This window comes from Hemiscyllium ocellatum, chromosome 2 (genome assembly GCF_020745735.1).
Source record: "Hemiscyllium ocellatum isolate sHemOce1 chromosome 2, sHemOce1.pat.X.cur, whole genome shotgun sequence".
NCBI classification, from domain to species: Eukaryota; Metazoa; Chordata; class Chondrichthyes; order Orectolobiformes; family Hemiscylliidae; genus Hemiscyllium; species Hemiscyllium ocellatum.
The window spans coordinates 125,323,442-125,341,630 of NC_083402.1; the positions used below are offsets into that span (position 1 = coordinate 125,323,442).

The 18,189-nt window shown below is 40.7% G+C and overlaps 1 protein-coding gene across 1 annotated transcript in view; it reads left to right on the forward strand.

Annotated features, from left to right (window-relative positions):
* The window catches only part of tek (TEK tyrosine kinase, endothelial), a 122,026-nt gene that overhangs the window by 54,358 nt on the left and 49,479 nt on the right, over positions 1-18,189 (forward strand). The window contains exons 9-12 of the mRNA XM_060839881.1: positions 4,072-4,225; positions 5,949-6,110; positions 11,071-11,211; positions 17,291-17,578. Of these exons, the coding sequence (XP_060695864.1) occupies positions 4,072-4,225; positions 5,949-6,110; positions 11,071-11,211; positions 17,291-17,578 (745 nt within the window). The remainder of the gene's footprint in view (positions 1-4,071; positions 4,226-5,948; positions 6,111-11,070; positions 11,212-17,290; positions 17,579-18,189) is intronic.

Sequence of the window (18,189 nt, forward strand, 5' to 3'; positions counted from 1 at the left end):
TCTACTGGAGTGTAGGAGGTTGAGAGGTGCCTTTATAGAAGTTTATAAAATCATGAGGAGTATAGATAGGGTTAATGGTAAGCCTCTTTTCCCTAGGATAGGTAGTTTCAAGACCAGGGGACACATTTTTTAAGGAGAAAGTGAGGTCTGCAGATGCTGGAGTATCAGAGCTGAAAATGTGTTGCTGGAAAAGTGCAGCAGGTCAGGCAGCATCCAAGGAACAGGAAATTCGACGTTTCGGGCATAAGCCCTTCATCAGGATTGAGGAAAGTGTGTCCAGCAGGCTAAGATAAAAGGTAGGGAGGAGGGACTTGGGGGAAGGGCGATGGAGATGTGATAGGTGGAAGGAGGTCAAGGTGAGGGTGATAGGCCGGAGTGGGGTGGGGGTGGAGAGGTCAGGAAGAAGGTCCCAGGTTAGGAAGGCGGTGCTGAGTTCAAGGGATTCGACTGAAACAAGGTGAGGGGAGGGGAAATGAGGAAACTGGAGAAATCTGAATTCATCTCTTGTGGTTGGAGGGTTCCCAGGCGGAAGATGAGGCGCTCTTCCTCCAACCGTTGTGTTGTTATGGTCTGGCGATGGAGGAGTCCAAGGACCTGCATGTCCTTGATGGAGTGGGAGGGGGAGTTAAAGTGTTGAGCCACGGGGTGGTTGGGTTGGTTGGTCCGGGTGTCCCATTTTTTAAGGTGAGAGGGGAGAGATTTTAAAAAGACATGAGGGGCAGTTTTTTAACACAGATGGTGGTTCATGTGTGGAATAAACTTCCTGAGGAAGTGATGGGTGTGGGCACAATTACAACATTTAAAAGACAATTGGATAAGTACATGAATTGGAAAGGTTTGGAGGGATATGGGCCAGGAGCAGGCAGGTGGGACTAGCTTGGTTTGGGGTTATGAAATACTTAACAAAGAAATAAACTACTCATTAACTGTTCCAATTTTGTAACATCCTATTAGCATACCCTCGGCAAAGACAATTTCAATAACATAGATTGTCTCACATGCAGTTCTAGCAGCAAGAGGAGTATTCCAACAGTAACAGAGAGAGAAATAAAAGCTTTCACATCCAGTTTCAAGACGTAGCTACTCAAAGCTAACTAAAAATCCTGGTTCTGTGGGAGCTTGACCACATCCATTCAGGCTGCTTCTATTATTCCAACTTTAAAGAAAAAGAATTAAGGCCTCACAAGCTGTTCAATTTATTGACTTTGAGCAGACTGCTCACCACCTCTGTCTCAACCTTTCTTCATTAAAAAAGGACAAATGCCATAGTATTGTCACACCATAGAATCATGACTAATTTTGTGAGGTGGTGAGATGGAGAGATGCTGGCATATTGGTAGTCTACTGAAGTAGTAATTTGTGACCCATGTGGATTCAGATTATACCAATTTGTATACCAACATGTTCAGTTAATAAATCTGAAATTTAAAGCTAGTCCTGGTATTGCTAACTATGTACAGCTGTCTGTTTCCAAAACCCAACTAGTTCACTAATTTTCTTTAGAAAAGGAAATTTGCCATCCTTACCTGGCTACATATGACTCCAAAGTTGAAAAATGTGGTGCTGGAAAAACACAGCAGGCCAGGCAGCATCCGAGAGCAGGAGAATCGAGGTTTCGAGCATAAGCCCTTCTTCAGGAATGAGGCTGGTGTGACAAGTGGGCTGAGATAAAAGGTAGTGGGGAGAGAATTTGGGAGAGGGGTGCTGGGAATACGATAGATGGAAGGAGGTGAGGGTGAGGGTGATAGGCCAGAGAAGGGGTGGGGGCGGAGAGGTTGGGAAGAAGATTGCAGGTCAAGAGGGTGGTGCTGAATCTGAGGGTTGGGACTGAGATAAGGTGGGGGGAGGGGAAATGAGGAAGCTGGAGAAATCTGCATTCATCCCTTGTGGTTGGAGGGTTCCTAGGCGGAAGATGAGGCGCTCTTCCTCCAGGCGTCGTGTGGCCAGGGTCTGGTGATGGAGGAGGCCAAGGATCTGCATGTCCTTGGCGGAGTGGGAGGGGGAGTTAAAGTGTTCAGCCACGGGGCAGTTGCGGGTGTCCCAGAGGTGTTTTCTGAAATGTTCCGCAAGTAGGCGGCCTGTCTCCTCAATGTGGAGGCCACACGATGCCTGGAGGAAGAGCGCCTCATCTTCCGCCTAGGAACCCTCCAGCCACACGGGATGAATGTAGATTTCTCCAGCTTCCTCATTTCCCCTCCCCCCACCTTATCTCAGTCCCAACCCTCGGGTTCAGCACCACCCTCTTGACCTGCAATCTTCTTCCCGACCTCTCCGCCCCCACCCCTTCTCTGGCCTATCACCCTCGCCCTCACCTCCTTCCATCTATCGTATTCCCAGCACCCCTCCCCCAAATTCCCTCCCCCCTACCTTTTATCTCAGCCAGCTTGGCACACCAACCTCATTCCTGAAGAAGGGCTTATACCCAAAACCTCGATTCTCCTGCTTCTCGGATGCTGCCTGGCCTGCTGTGTTTTTCCAGCACCACATTTTTCAACTCTGGTACTCCAGCATCTGCAGTCCTCACTTTCTCCTACATATGCCTCCAGACTCGTAGTAACATGGTTGATTCTTAAGTGTCTTTTGAAATACCCCAGCCAGCTACTCAGTTCAAAACCAACTGGGGACAGGCAACAAATGCTGGTCTTGCCAGTGGCACCCATACCATATGCAGGAATAAAGAAGAAAAAGGTTAAGGGTTACAGATGAAACAGAACCACCGAGGGAAGAATGGTTGTAACAAACATATAATGAGAGTGATTCTGGATACTTGTGGCTATGGATACTTTAAACTTTATTGACAGTTTTGTTTGCTCTGTGTCCATTTGGCAGATCTAAAATATATAGTATGCCCATACTCTGTGGCCACAGTTGCTTGCAGACACTAAAGCCTTGTTTTGCATGTATCTCTAGCCACTTGCTCAAACTCAAATGTTCTGTTTGTTTCAAAAATGGAATGAAACTAAATCCCACCTCTTAGGTTTCTAGCACACTATAAGAGAGACAGAGAGATCACTTTGAATTAATTGCCATGCCTGCATTCTGACAGAATTAGCTTTCCAAAAGAAATGTGAAGAACAAACAGTATTATCAAAAACTTAATACATTTAAGTTTTAACTCAATTCGTTATTGAACAAAACAACCAAGCACAATATTTTGAAAAAGCACCTGTAAGACAATGCATTGTGAAGGAATCCACACGAAATGTGTTCAAAGTGCAAATAGTGTTCAACCCATTCGATTATGTGACTGTTATTCCTAAAATCCAGTTTGATTGATTTTCATTGCTCATTTTGGCCATATTTCAGCTGATTACAGTGCCTGATATTTTTCCTGATCGATGTAATATAAGGATGCAAATTGTTTCAAGTGTTTCAGTTCATTATAACTGACTGCACTTGCATCAAAGTTGGAAAGATATAAATGTGCAACCTGTGCAGTTATGTTTTCTGTTGGTTTAGCTGAAATTTAGGGACTAAATGCTACATTATTAAAGGTAAGGACACAAAACTATTATGCAATAATATAGAGAATACATTTTTACGTTTTACTAAATAATCAGTTTTTTGTTTAAACTTGATTGTGAGGAAATTCTCCTTGATATAATCACTGAATGAAATAACATGGAAGGAGATCATTTGCCCATCATGACTCTGCTGACTCTTTGATGAAGCTGTCCAATTAATCTCACTCCCCTATTCTCCATAGTCTTGTAAGTATATTCTGTTCAAGTACTTATCTGTTTATCTTGTTAACTTGCTGTATAGACTGACCTTGTAGACAGCACAGTCCAGATCACAACAATTTATTGCATAAAACATCTCCCTTCACCACCTCCTCTGGTCCAGTTGCATGATAAATAATTTAACTCTGCTCAGCACAGTTTGATCCATTTCCTGTATGCTGATAATTAATTAAACTCCAGATGTTGAACTTTGCAGCAAACCAGTTCAGGCCCTGTTAAAGTGTTTTGCAGAAAGTAGCCTTTTGAATACTTCCCTTCTGATGTATACTTAAGAAAGATTGATGTGTTTACCATCATGCGTTACACTGTCTGTGCGTTTCTGTTTCAGCCTACAACCACAAAAACAATCATGCATCCAGTCAAACAGACCATAACGTTTTTCGAAGTGTTGAAAATATCACCAAAAGATTCAGGAAATTGGATCTGCCGTGTCAAGACACCAAATAGAGTTGCTGTGAGACCATTTAAAGTGTCCGTCAAAGGTAGGTTATTGTTACATAGACTTACACAGCACAGGAAAAGGTCATTCGGTCCAACTGACCTTTGCTGGTTTCTATAACCTTACAAGCCTTCTTCAACCTTCTCCTCTTCTCAGCCTAATAGTGTAATTTTTTATGTCTTTGCCCCTCATCTTTTATTAAACTTCCCTTTCATTCGTTTATGCTATTTTCTACAACCACTCTCTCTATGGTTGTCATTCCATGTTCTCACCATTCTTATAGTTAAGACATTTCAGAACCCCAAAAGGATTTATTAGTGACTATCTTATATTCATGCACCCCATTTTCATGGGTTATGCCCAGAATCGGAATCATGTTCTCAATGTCTACCTTATCAAAATTTTTAATCATTCTAAAGAGTTCTATCAGGTCACTCCTCCACCTACTCATTAGGGGAGAAGAGCCCCAACCTGTTAAAACTTTCCTGATGGTTATAACATCCCAATTCTGGTATTATTCCTGTTGATCTCTTTTGCACATTCTCCAATCCCTCCTTTTCCTTCTTATTACATGAAGATCAGAAGTGTGCACAGTAATCTATATTTTATAGTAATCACTCGATATATACAATTTTATTGCTGAAATCCTTTAGTCATACAGTATTGTATGACCCTGCCCTTACAAAGAGTTAACTTCAAGAACAGCAAAATGTAAAACATGACCTGGTAACCTGCCACTGCTGCCACCTTCCACTCATTCAAACTTTGTTTTGGGGAATTAACAAAATTCATATTAAACCCCATAAAGTTATATATGTGGCACTAAAGTTGTGCTGCAATGTACCTAAACTTAATCTCTCGAACTTCTTTAAAACAGTTAGACAAAGCCATTACTATCAATGTTGAAATTGTTAATAAACCAAGCAAATGGTCTTGTCACAATGTGCCTTTCAGTGACAAATCTGACAATCTGATACCTACCTCATCTAGTGCATTACATCGTAGCTATTGATCATCACTTTTATTTTTATTTTATTTTTGTCTGCGTCTAGTAGCTCCCATATTCTGAACCATGTTCCCAGGAATAATGTTGCATATTTTTATCAACTGTAAATTAACAGCTTTTTATAACATCCTCCCTTCAGTTGTTGTTCTAACATGCCCATATTGCAGTGGAGCTAAGTCAAAGTAAAATGTTTAGTGTTCTTCACAGAACAGTTTGTTTCTATAACAAAATGTCAATTGTTAAATGTGACATAGCAACTGGACACAACTTTCTCAACAATACTGAGTGCACTAATAGTTACAATAGCAATCAATTCAGTACAATCAGCCAGCTTTATAACACAGAGCATTTGTACTCTCGAGAAGTGACATAATAGATGCTAATTAATAGACAAGCAAAAAAAATATGTTATAGCTTTGCGCATTTTAAAAAAGATACCGAAGAGATTGTGAAATAGTTTATAGTTCCTGGGAATAGTTCACGACTAGGTCTCAGCCAATCAAAGTGAACTCGCTCACAATTCAGGACTTTTTTTTACCTGCAGAATAAATTGTCTAGTGGTCATTTGAAATTTGACATTTTTGAGTTAGTCCTGATGAGTGCAAGACAAAGTCTTCAGTGACATGTGTCTCCTGAGCAATATTCAAAATGTTTTATTGTGTACTGCCTTGCTTCCTCTTGGTGAGCCTCCAAGACAGGCTTCTTCAACACATTTCTATGAGTATGCCTTAATGTATTGCTAAATGTCCATTTCCGACAGTCCCTCCTTCACCACAGACCCCACCAACTAAAACCAATAGTGGCACTCGATTTATCATTGTCAAGGCCAATGTTGAGCCACATATTGGAGATGGACCAATCATCCTAACAAGACTGCTTTACAAACCGGCTGGAGCTTTGGAGTCATGGTCATCAATTGAAGGTAAGAAATTATTTCTTCATGGTCCCTCCTTATTTAGAGGCATTATCTGTAATTTTGTTGCTTTAAGTTGGCACATTGTCAAATGAAATGGATGAACAGTTGGGGCACGTTAATAATAAGGACTCAATGAAGAATATAAAAAACTCATTGATTTTGTTCATATCCAGAGTGTTTTTAATCATCACTCAGTTTCATATATTCAAAAATTGCCATATCATGAGGTTGCTGCCTTGTTGGTTGAGTCTACTGTGTAAGAGCGGATATCACATTAAAATGAGCGGATATCACAATAAAAGCAGGCATTGGGAGTGGATTAGGTTCTGGGGTATGACATTGGCAACAAGCCGGGGTCCAGGGGACTGGCTCTGGCAGCAGACTTGGATCTAATATGCTGACAATGGCAGCAAGTATCCTGTTAGGAACGGATTTTCTAAATGTTGGCATTCCTGAGATGTTTGGAGAACCTGCAGCTTTCAGCATTCCAAACCAAGTTCAATAATTTTAGGAACTGAGCACCCTTTTCCACATGCTTTCCCCACCCCATACAACAGGTTCTGACATCACATGGGCTGCTTTCACCACAGCCAACACATATTCACCCACTGATGATCCTCATTTGCAGATTTTCTTTCATAGTGAGTTAGGGAGATCCATTCCTTTGTCTGCTCAACTGCTTTGTCTCTTCCCTGAGCTCCATCTCCATCTATGGTTTACCCCTTCCCCACCTCCCTCCAGTCTATGTGCAACATATATTCCAACCTCTTCGTAGCTACAATCAGTTCTGAAGAATGGCCACTGGATCGAAACATCAACTCTGTTTTCTCTCCACAGACTTTGCCAGACCTGTTGAATTTCTCTAGTTATTTCTATTTTTGAATTAGTAATGGATTTCAGTTCCAATTTTCTGGCAAAGCTATTAGAATTGAATTTGGAGAGAAGGGAACTAGTTATAAAAATTAGCAACACAGTTGGATTGACAAGGAATTTTAATTCATAAAATTCTTGGAACTGATAATTTTCCCATGGATGATATATGTTTGATGTAATTTATTAACTGTTAGACCTAATGTCTCAAAATGTTGTCGCAAGTTAGTATTATAGAAGTCAAGCAGGCTTTTAAGCTTATAAATTTTCAGGATCAGATGAAGTGGATGAGTTGAGGCTGTTAAGTTAGACAAGGGAGGAAATAATAGGGGCATTGGCAATAATTTTCAATTCCTCTCTAGCCACAGGAGAGATGCCAGAGTATTGGAAGACAGCTAGTGTGGTGCTGTTATTCAAGACGGGAGAGAAATAAACTAGTAAATTGCAGATCTATCAGTTTAATTTGAGTGGTGGGGAAACTATTGGAAGCAATTCTGAGGGACAGAATTAATCTGCACTTGGAGAGGCAGGGACTAATCAAGAATAGTCAGAATGGTTTTGTTAAGGGGAGGTCTTGTCTGACCAACTTGATTTGAATTCTTTTAAAGAGATAATCAAGTATGTAGATGTGGGCAATGCATTCAATGTAGTCTACTTGGACTTGATTAGATTAGATTACTTACAAGTGTGGAAATCCGGCCCAACAAGTCCACACCGACCCTCTGAAGAGCAATCCACCCAGACTCATTCCCCTACATTTACCCATTCACCTAACACTACGGGCAATTTAGCATGGCCAATTCACCTAACCTACACATTTTTTTGGACTGTGGGAGGAAATCGGAGCACCCGGAGGAAACCCACGCAGATACAGGGAGAATGTGCAAACTCCACACAGACAGTTGCCTGAGGCGGGAATTGAACCCGGGTCTCTAGCGCTGTGAGGCAGCAGTGCCACAGTGCCACCCTCAAAAGCCAAAGTTTCAGCAAGACTTTTGATAAGATTCTGCGTGGGAGACTGATAGAGAAAGCATGAGCCCATAGAATCCAAGGAAATTTGGCAATTTAAATACAGAACTGGCTTTGTGGCAGGAAGCAAACGGTGATGGTTGAGAGGTGTTTTTGTGACTGGAAGCCTGTGTCCAGTGGGATCCCGCAGGGGTCAGTGTTGAGGCTTTTGCTGTGTGTGGTATATATAAATGATTTAGACTTAATTGTGGCAATGTTGATCAGTAAGTACATAGATGATACAGAAATTGGTGGGGTGATAAATAGGAGGATAGCTTAGCTTACAAACAGATATAGACAGGCTGGTCAGTGGCAGATGGAATTCAGTCCAGATAAACATGAGGTGATGCACTTGGGAAGGATAAACAAATTAAGCAAATATGTGATGAACACTTGGACGCTGAGAAGCACCAAGGTTGAGAGGCATTTGGTATGCATAACCGCCAGTCCCTTAAGGTAGTGGGATTGGTAGATATAGTTGCTAAGGCACCTTAGGGATACTTGCCTTTATTAGCATGAGGCATAAGAGTTTAAAGAGCAGGAAGGTTTTGCTGGAATTGTGTAAAATGTTGATTAGCCGTAGGAAGGATGCAATTATACTGAAGAGGGTGCAGAAGAGATATGTCAGAATGCTGCCTGGGCTGGAGAATTTTAGTTATGAAGAGAAATTGGATAGACTGGAGTTATTTTCCTTGCAGCAGAGAAGACTAAGTGGGACTTGATTAAAATGTATAAAATTATGAAGGGCAGGGACATAGAATAGTTAGGTGGTTGTTTTTGGCTGGTACAGACGTGATGGGCTGAAGGACCTATTTCTGTGCTACAGACCTCGAGACCTGTAAATGAGTTCTGTATCCTGGGTTCCCTTGTTGAATGGAGGGATGTCTGAGATCAGAAGGGGTTCCCAGATTAGAATTTTGTGTTGGGGACGGTTCTGTATTGGGTTGTGATTTGCTTCGCTAAATAACCCCCTTCCTCTCTTGTGGCGAAGAGGAACATTTGCATCAATAGATCTTATCTGATGCTTAGGAAACAATTAGTTGAAATGGTGAGAGAAAGAAAGACTGGAAATATAATATTACCTTTCACAACCTCACAATATTTCGTAATGTTTGACAGTCAATAGCATATTCTTAAAGAGTGGTTACTTTTGTGATATATGAAATGAAACAGCCAATTTACATACAACAAATGTCACAGCCTGCAATGACCAGCTACTTGCATGATTGCTAGGTGTTGAATATTACAAGGATTCTGGGTAGGATTCCCTGTGTGATAGTGCTAAATAGTACCCCATGGAATCTTTCACATCTATCTGAGCAGGGACTGTTCTGTTGGATATGGAAGAGGATTCTGCAGATCAATAGAATAATTAATTTTTATTTTAATCATTTTCAAGTTACTGAATCGTGAGTTGTTAGGTTCTTTTTCTCCTAAATTATTCATGGACATGAGCATCGGTCAGCATTTTTTGTGAATCCCCAGTTGCCCTGGAGAAGGTGGTGGTGATCTGCCTTCTTGAACTGCTGCAGTTCCTGGGATGTAAGTGCTCCTGTAGTGCTGATAGGAAGAGAGTTCCAGAATTTTGTTTTGGCAATAGTAAAGGATTGGTGATATAATTCCAAGTTAGGATGGTTTGGCTTGGAGGTAAATCTGCAGGTGGTGGTGCTCCCTTGTGTCAGCTGCCTTTGCCCTTCAGGATGAAGCACGAAAAGGATTATCAAAAAATTTGGAAGGCTTTTAAAAATTTTGTTACTAATCTTATTGTTTACTGACGGAATTTCCTCAAAGAGGTTTCCATGAGGTTATGCGCATGGGATATCTTGAAACTTTTCCACAGCAATGTGACTGGAATTAAATATTTCAACCTATTAACTGTTAAAATGATTTCTCTGCATCTCCATAACAGTGATGCTGGTCTTGGAACATGTGGCATGTAATAAATTCTGTGGAAGGGAGAACTACTTAGCTCAGTTTTATTCGAGGAAATATAACAAATTTATAAACATCTTGAAGTGATTCACGTCATCCTATGTTCACAAGCAACTGACGAGTATTAGACATTGTCACTTTACAGTACAGACAGCATCTGTATCAGAAGAAAACAAGATTCAAAAAGCAGTCATAAAGATAATTATTTGCAGGACTACTTCACCAGAGGCACAGAAGAATAAAACAAATGCTACGGTGATGAGACTCTGCCAGTTAGTCCTCTTCTGCAATATCAGTGAGATAGCAATTGCAAGCTATAAATTTCAATTGCTACATTTCTAAACCTGATTCAAAACAACCTCACACATGTTCAGTTTGGGGCACCCTCCTTAGGAAGAAGGCTTAAGTCTTTGAGCAGTCCAGTTTTGTCAGAATGGTTCCCAATATGCAGGAATTTAGCAATGATGGGATACTGAAAAGATCTGTTATACATCGCAGAAGAGAGTGATTTAAATCTATAAGCAGATTGAAAGGTGTATAATAAAGAAGGGAATGAATAGAGTATATACAGAATGTTTCATGTTGTTACTTTTACAAGGGGATACAACATTCAGATGAAGTCAACTGAGATCTTTATTACAAAGAATGTATAATTTATAATTGCAGAAAGATTAATGTTGCAAGATAAATACAGCCAGTGAAAAAGATGCATGTTTATTTGTTAAATAACTGATATTAAGACAAATTGGGATTTAAAAGTACAGCATCTTTGGAGGTAGTGGTGCTCCCCATGTATTTGCTTTCCATGTCCTTCAAATTGATGGAAGTCTCAAATTAGGGAGACATTGCTGAACTGATTTGGAGATGTTGGTGTTGGACTGGGCTGTACTAAGTTAAAAATCACACAACACCAGGTTATAGTCCAACAAGATTAATTGGAGGCACTAGCTTCATCAAGTGGTTGTGATGAAGGAGCGATGCTTCAAAAGCTAGTGCTTCCAATTAAACCTGTTGGACTATAACTTGGTGTTGTGTGATTTTTAACTTTGCTGAACTGGTACCACAAAAGAAAAACATACCTTTTATTTCAGCATTACTGATTCATTGAATCTCAAAGACTAATCAAAATAATCTGCATATTATTTTTTGCCTTCAGTGACAGATCCATCAGAATTGGTGAAGCTGGACAATCTACAACCAATGTGCCAGTACAATGTGTGCATACAACTGAGCAGGCCCGGAGAAGGAGGAGAAGGACATCCTGGTCCTGTGGCAAGTTTCTGGACTGATTGCCCAAGTAATGGAATGCGCACATTTTATTACTGAATACTTCTATGTGTGTGCTTCGTAATAATTTTATTCATTATGTTAGGACTTTTATACAAATGGGAAAGATTTTTGCAAGACCAACTCTTAAATGGGATATCCTTTAGGTTGCAAACCTTCAGGAATCTCCAGGAACTAAAGATGAATCTCTAGGATGCTATTGTGATCAAAAGGAGTTACTTATTTTAACTTAATTTAATTCATTCATGGGATTATGCTTCATTGCTCACTAAATTTTCTGAAGAACTTGGTGTTAAGCTGCTTACTTGAACTACTTAAGGTGTAGGCACAACCTCAGTGCTGTTAGGGAGGGTGGTCCATGATTTTATCCAGCAACAATGAAGGAACAAAAGTAAAGTTCTAAAGCAGGACTGTGAGTGGCATGGAGGGGAACTTGGAAGCATTGTGTTCCTATGTATTTACTGTCCTTCCAGGTAGTAGAGGTCATGGGTTTGGAAGGAGCCTTGTTGTGTTAGTGCAGTACAAACGGTGGATGGTATGCACTGCTGTTGGTTTTCATTGCTAATGAATTTTGAAAGATGATGCTGACAGCAGGCTGCTTTGTCCTCAATGGTGCTAAGCTTTTGGGTGCTCTGTTTAGTCAGGCAAGTGCAGAGTACTCCATAACACTCCAACTTGCGCCTTATCAATAGAGAATTGGGTTTGTGGACAGGTGAGTAGCTTAATCCAGAATTCCTAGCCTGTTCATGTAGATAACATATTTATATGGTTGTTCCAACTCTGTTTGGTCAACAGTTACCTCCAGGTAGTAAATACTAAATGATTCAGCAATTGTAATTCCCTTGAGTATGAATTGGTGATGGTTAGATTCTGTCTTGTTGAAGATGGCCATTGTCCAACATTTATGTGATGCGAATGCTACTTGCCACTTGTCAGCCCAAACATAGATATGGTCCAGGTCTTGCTGCACATGGACACAGATTGCAACAGCACCTGTGGGAGAGGAGGGGTTCTCAAATGGTGCTGAATATTATTCAAGCATCAGCAAGTATCCCTACTTCTGACCTCATGATGGAAGAAGGTCATTGATGATATTGCTGGAGCTGTTTGGGGCAAAGACTGTACTCTGAGGAATTCACGGATGCCCAGTCTGGGTTGCTAGATTTGTTCAAAGTATATCCCATTTAGCACGGTGATACTGCAACACCTGTAGGTCTCAACCAGCTTAGTCAGCAGTAATGATACCAAGCCATTCTTGATGATGGACATTGAAGTCCCTCACCCAGAGTACATTCTGTGCCGTTGCCACTTTCAATGCTTCCTCCAAGAGGTGTTCAACATGCCGGAGCAGTAATTCAACAATTTGTACCAGAGATGAGTAATTCGTCATAAACAACAGTGCCATGAGGCTTGGCAGGGTCTGGAATCAGTGTGGGAATTCTCATTGAATGTATGCCACTCTGCTTTCAGCTCTGCCAGATATACACAGTGATGGTGATGTCTGGGCCAGTCATACTCATGGTCGTACCTTACAGACAATGTCAGGCTGTTGCCTGATGAGTCTGTGAAACAGTTGTCCTAATTTTGGCATCAGCCTCCAATTGTTGGCAAGGGGAGTTAGTACCGTTGTTCATGGTGCCAAGGTGGTCTCTCGGATTTCATTCCTTTTCTGAGACTTTTTAGCAATTGATAAAAACAAATGATTTGCTAGAAGGATGATGATTTTCCTTCCCAGTAGGACATTAGTGAATCAGATGTGTTTTTACGACAATCTAATTTTTTTACCATGGTTACCATTAGACTTTATATTCCAGATTTTATTGAATTCATACTTGATCTGCCATGGTGGGATTCAAACCCGTTTGAAACATTTTTGCAAGTCTGGATTGTCAGTCCAGTGACAGTAGGAACCCCGAAAGAGGACGTAGTGTTTAAACAGTAATTGTTAGTGTCTCTGACTGACTGCTAAATGGAAGTGGAAATCATACCTGCACCCACATTAGCACTTTTTCCTCTAATGCTATGTGGGGTTAACATCTGTCCATGCAGACGAGCTCCACAATGTACACAAATCCCCAAAGAGCAACTGATTTCTTGTTTAACGATATGTTCAGACTTTATGTTAATTTAAAACCTATCTCAGGCAATTTCCTGCTAAACCATCAGTTGCAGTTAACAACAGAAATGCCAGTACAAGCATTTTATTTGAACTCCCGTTTAGTAAAATGCCATAGACACAAAGCTGCGTGGTTCCTTCATTGTAAATTTTGTTTGGATTTTTTTGCTATAGTGTCAACTTCTCTAAACAAACATTTTTGAATGATACTTAAAAATTGCCAATTTAACTTATTATTGCTGCATGAATAGTTCAGTTGATATTCTGTGCCAGAATTTGTCAGCAAAATGTTGCTGCATCACTGAACATGAATTAGAATGATTGATGCAGTGTTTGAAATTTGTTAACGCAATGAATTAGAAAGATATCATTGATTTTAATCAGGGGAGCAGAGGGGCTTTTCCAGTGACTCCCAGTTATAGAGTGTGGAACAATAATTCTGGGTTCACACTCAGTGGGCCCTTGTGATAGTGCAAGTGCATAAATACTCAGTAAGATTAGAACTGAATTTGCCTGTGATGTTCTTCAGTGTAGAAGAACCTGTTATTGTCTAGACAGAATCAAAATAAGGCACTTGGATAGATTTTGGAGAGCTACCAGCACCATATTATCCTAGGTTGACTTAATACCCACAGGAAGGAAAGGCAGGAAGGAATTAGAAAGGCGGCTGGGGGAGGGAAACTCTGTGAACACAATGGGATTAAAACTCCATATGCCATTAAATACTTAAGCATGACCTTTGACACTGACTTGGCCAGTTCTCAGTTCAAAGGAAGGTCACGCCATTTAAAAACAATGGTCAAGTACTCACATCACTCAGATCCATTTCAGGTTCTCTCCTACATAGGGTTGCCAATCCTTCAGGGTTTGCCTTGGAGTTTTCAGTAATTGCAGATAAATCTCATGAACTCTATTGTGAACAATGTTTCCCAAATGTTTCCTTTCCCTACATTCAGGAGTCCTAGTTAAGGATTCTCTTAAGGTTAATGTGCAGATTAATTTGGCAATTAGGAAAGCAAATTCAGTATTAGCATTCATTTTGAGACGCTAGAACACAAGGACAGGGATATACTGCTGTGGCTGTATAAGGCTCTGGTCAGATAGCATTTGGAATATTGTGGGCACTTTTGGGTCCTGTATCTAAGGAAGGATGTGCTGTCCTTGGAGGGGGTCCAAAGGTGGTTTATAAGAATGATCCCAGAGATGAAGGGCTTGTCATACGAGGACCATTGAAGACTCTGGGTCTGTACTTGATGTAATCTAGAAGGATGAGGAAGGAACCTCATTGAAACTTACAGAATACTGAGAGGCCTGCATTGAATGGACATGGAGAGGATGTTTCCATTAGTAGGAGAGATTAAGACTTGAGGGCACAGCCTCAGCGTGAAGGCACAGCCCTTTAGAATTGAGATGAGGAGGAATTTCTTCAGACAGAGTATGGTGAATCTGTGGAACTCATTGCCATAGAAAGCTGCAGAGAATAAGCCATTGGGTGTATTTAAGACAGAAATAGATAGGTTCTTGATTAGAAAGAGGATCAAAATGAGGGGGAGGGGAGAAACCAGCTCTTTGTTATTTTTTTCAATCCAGAAGTGCTCCAACACACATGAGCACATTTTAGTTCCTCATCACAATGGGTTTTTTACATCTATTAACTGACAACAATAAATTAATTTTGCTTCAACTGAATAATTTATGTGCAGAGCCTGATTCAGGAAATATAAATCAAAAGTGAGGGAGAAATGCAGAGAGAACTAAATTGAAGTAGAACTGGAAAACATCCATCTTTTCTCATTTAATCTACGTTTCCTAATCAACCCATTCAGCGATATTATTATACGCCTCTGGAGTAGGTGGGATTTGAACCTGGGCCTCCTGATCCAGGGCTAGGGACTCAATCTCTGCACAACAAGACAACCCTTGCACTCAGCTCTTAACTACAAAGTTTGATGAGCATCACCAGTTCGCAATCAATTTGAAAGGGACCTACATTTCTACATAAAAACCCGACTGAGGGAGGGTCACTGGACCTGAAATGTTAACTTTGATTTCTCTTCACAGATGCTGCCAGACCTGCTGAACCTTTCAAGCAACTTCTGTTTCATTTCTATGTTCCTAATGCTGACAAAGGGGGTTGTGCAATCTCAACAAATTGCATTTAGAGACTTCCTATGAGGTTCAACCCTAAAGTAACTCACGGAAATATTCTCAAAAAGAAAATTGATACTGAGCAACATCATAAAGCATTGTAACACTTGACCAAAAGCCGCCTCAAAGAGCTAGGTATTCACTCACAAGTTAAAGGAAGAGAAAGAGTAATATAAAGAGTTGGGGAGGTGATTCCAAAGCCTGCAGTTCAGTCAACTAAAGGTATAATTGCCAGTGGTGGAAGAGTTGAGGGGTCAGAATTGTAAGAAACCAGAGATCTCGGAGTTGTGGGACTGGCATTGGGAGGCCTCAGGAGGATTTGAACCAGAGGATGAGAATGTAAAAATCAATGCATTCTTGGACCAGGAATTACTGTAACTCAACAAATACAAGGTAATGGGTAAATGAGACTTGGTGCAAGTCAAGACTGATTAGTATGGTTAAATCGAATGGAATACAGGGAGAACTAGCCATATGGATACAGAACTGGCTTGAAGGTAGAGGACAGAGGGTGGCGGTGGAGAGTGCCTTTTCAGACTGGAGGCCTGAGACCAGCGTTGTGGCACAAGATTTGGTGCTGGGTCCACTGCTTTTCATCATTTGTATAAGTGATATGAACATAGGACGTATGGTTAGTAAGTTTGCAGATGACACCAAAATTTGAGGTATGTCAGACAGCAAAGAAGATTACCTCAGAGTAAAAATGGGATCTTGATCAGATGGGCCAGTAGATTAATGTGAGGTGCTGCATTTTGGAAAGGCAAATCAGGGCAGGGCTTACACACTTAATGGTAAGGTCTTGGGGAGTGTTGCTGAACAAGGAGACCTTGGATTACAGGTTCATAGTTCCTTGAAGATGGAGTTCCGGGTAGACAGGATAGTAAAGAAGGTGTTTGGTATACTTGCCTTTATTGCTCAGTGCATTGAGTATAGGAGTTGGAAGGTCATGTTGCATCTGTACTGGTCATTGGTTAGGCCACTTTTGGAATGGCGTGTTCAATTCTACTCTCCCTGCTATAGGAAGGATGTTGTGAGACTTGAAAGGGTCCAGAAAAGGTTTATAGGGATGTTGCCAGGGTTGGAGGGTTTGAGTTATAGGGAGAGGCTAAATAAGGTGAGACTATTTTCCCTGGCGCATCAGAGGCTTAGGGGTGACCTTATAGTGGTTTATAAAATCATAGGGGCATGGATAGGATGAATAGACAAGGTCTTTTCCCTGGGGTGGGGGTATCCAAAATGAGATGGTTTAGGTTTAAAATGAGAGTAGAAAGAATTAAAAGGGACCTCAGGGGCAACATTTTCACACAGAAGGTGGTATGTGTATGGAATGAGCTGCCAGAAGATGTGATGGAGGGCGGTACAATTACAACATTTGATGTGTACATGAATAGGAAGTCTTTAGAAGAATATGGGCCAAATGCTGGCAAACGGGACTAGATTTATTTAAAATATCTGGTCGGTATGGAAGGATTAGGCCTAAGGTTAAGCTGTATAGCTGTATGACTCAGAGGCAGCCGAATTTTGAAGATACAAAGTGCTGTTGTAAACAAGCGTCAATGTCAAGAGATTAGGACTTCACATGTTCACACGTCTATCTATCCATTTTTTGAAACTGACCATTTCACCGGTAGAGACAAGTGTTTGTACTGCTTTTAAAGCAAAGTTTCCATCCTGTTTTTTAAACACTCACATAGTGTTTCAAACCTACCTGAATAAGAGAACTGGAAGTTTTAGTTTTAATCATTTCCATTTCATTTTTGCCTAACGCACAGTGAATGGTTAATAAACAATAAAGTATCTATTCTTGGTTGTGTCGGTATTACAGCCCTTCCTGCTCCAACGGGTTTTAAAGTTATACCCAAAAGCCAAACATCCCTTTGGCTGAAGTGGCAGCCAGTTGCCGGGAACCTGGAGGATATCACCTACCATGTGGAGTGCCATGCTGCCAATGACAGTAAAGAAAAGCCCATTACCATGGATGTTCCCGGAAACCAGTCCAGCCTGGAAATTGAGGGCCTGCAGCCTAAACAGCAGTACCAATGCCGAGTGCGAGCACAGACAAATTCAGTGGGCGAATGGTGTGATATGGTAACCTCATGGACACATAGCAACAGTAAGTTATTTCCTTCCCTTTGGCTGCTTCTGAAATTTGTTTTCAGTGATACCGTCCAGAGAAAAGAAGGCTGAGGAGTGATCCGATTACATTCCTTTAAATTATCAAAGGGATTGATCAGACATAGATACAATGTCTGAAGAATCCACAACAATGGATTGTAAATATGTGCCATTTACGTTAAATGGGGAGTTCAGTAGACGCTTCTCTTTTCAGAGTAGTAAGAATGTAAAACTCACTATCACAGGAACTTGTTGAAGTGAATAAAACCAATGTGTTTTAGGGAAAGTTGGATTAGTGCATAACAGGAGAAAACAATAACAAGGAGATGTTGACTAGGTGAGACGAATTTGAGTAGGAGAAGGTTTGTGTAAAGAACATTTACCAAGATGGACCAGTTGGGCTGAATGGCCTTTTTCTGCATTCAGTTTATCTAATTTTGCAATGCCTAAACTCTTGTTCCAAAAATAAGACATTTTAATTAATTTATTTATTACATTTATTAACATCTATAAACTATACACAAGTATTCAAAGACCTTTTCCTGTACACAAGGAGTTCTACAGTGATTGATGTAATCACAGGCTTGTAAACAAGGTTGTTTCAAGCTG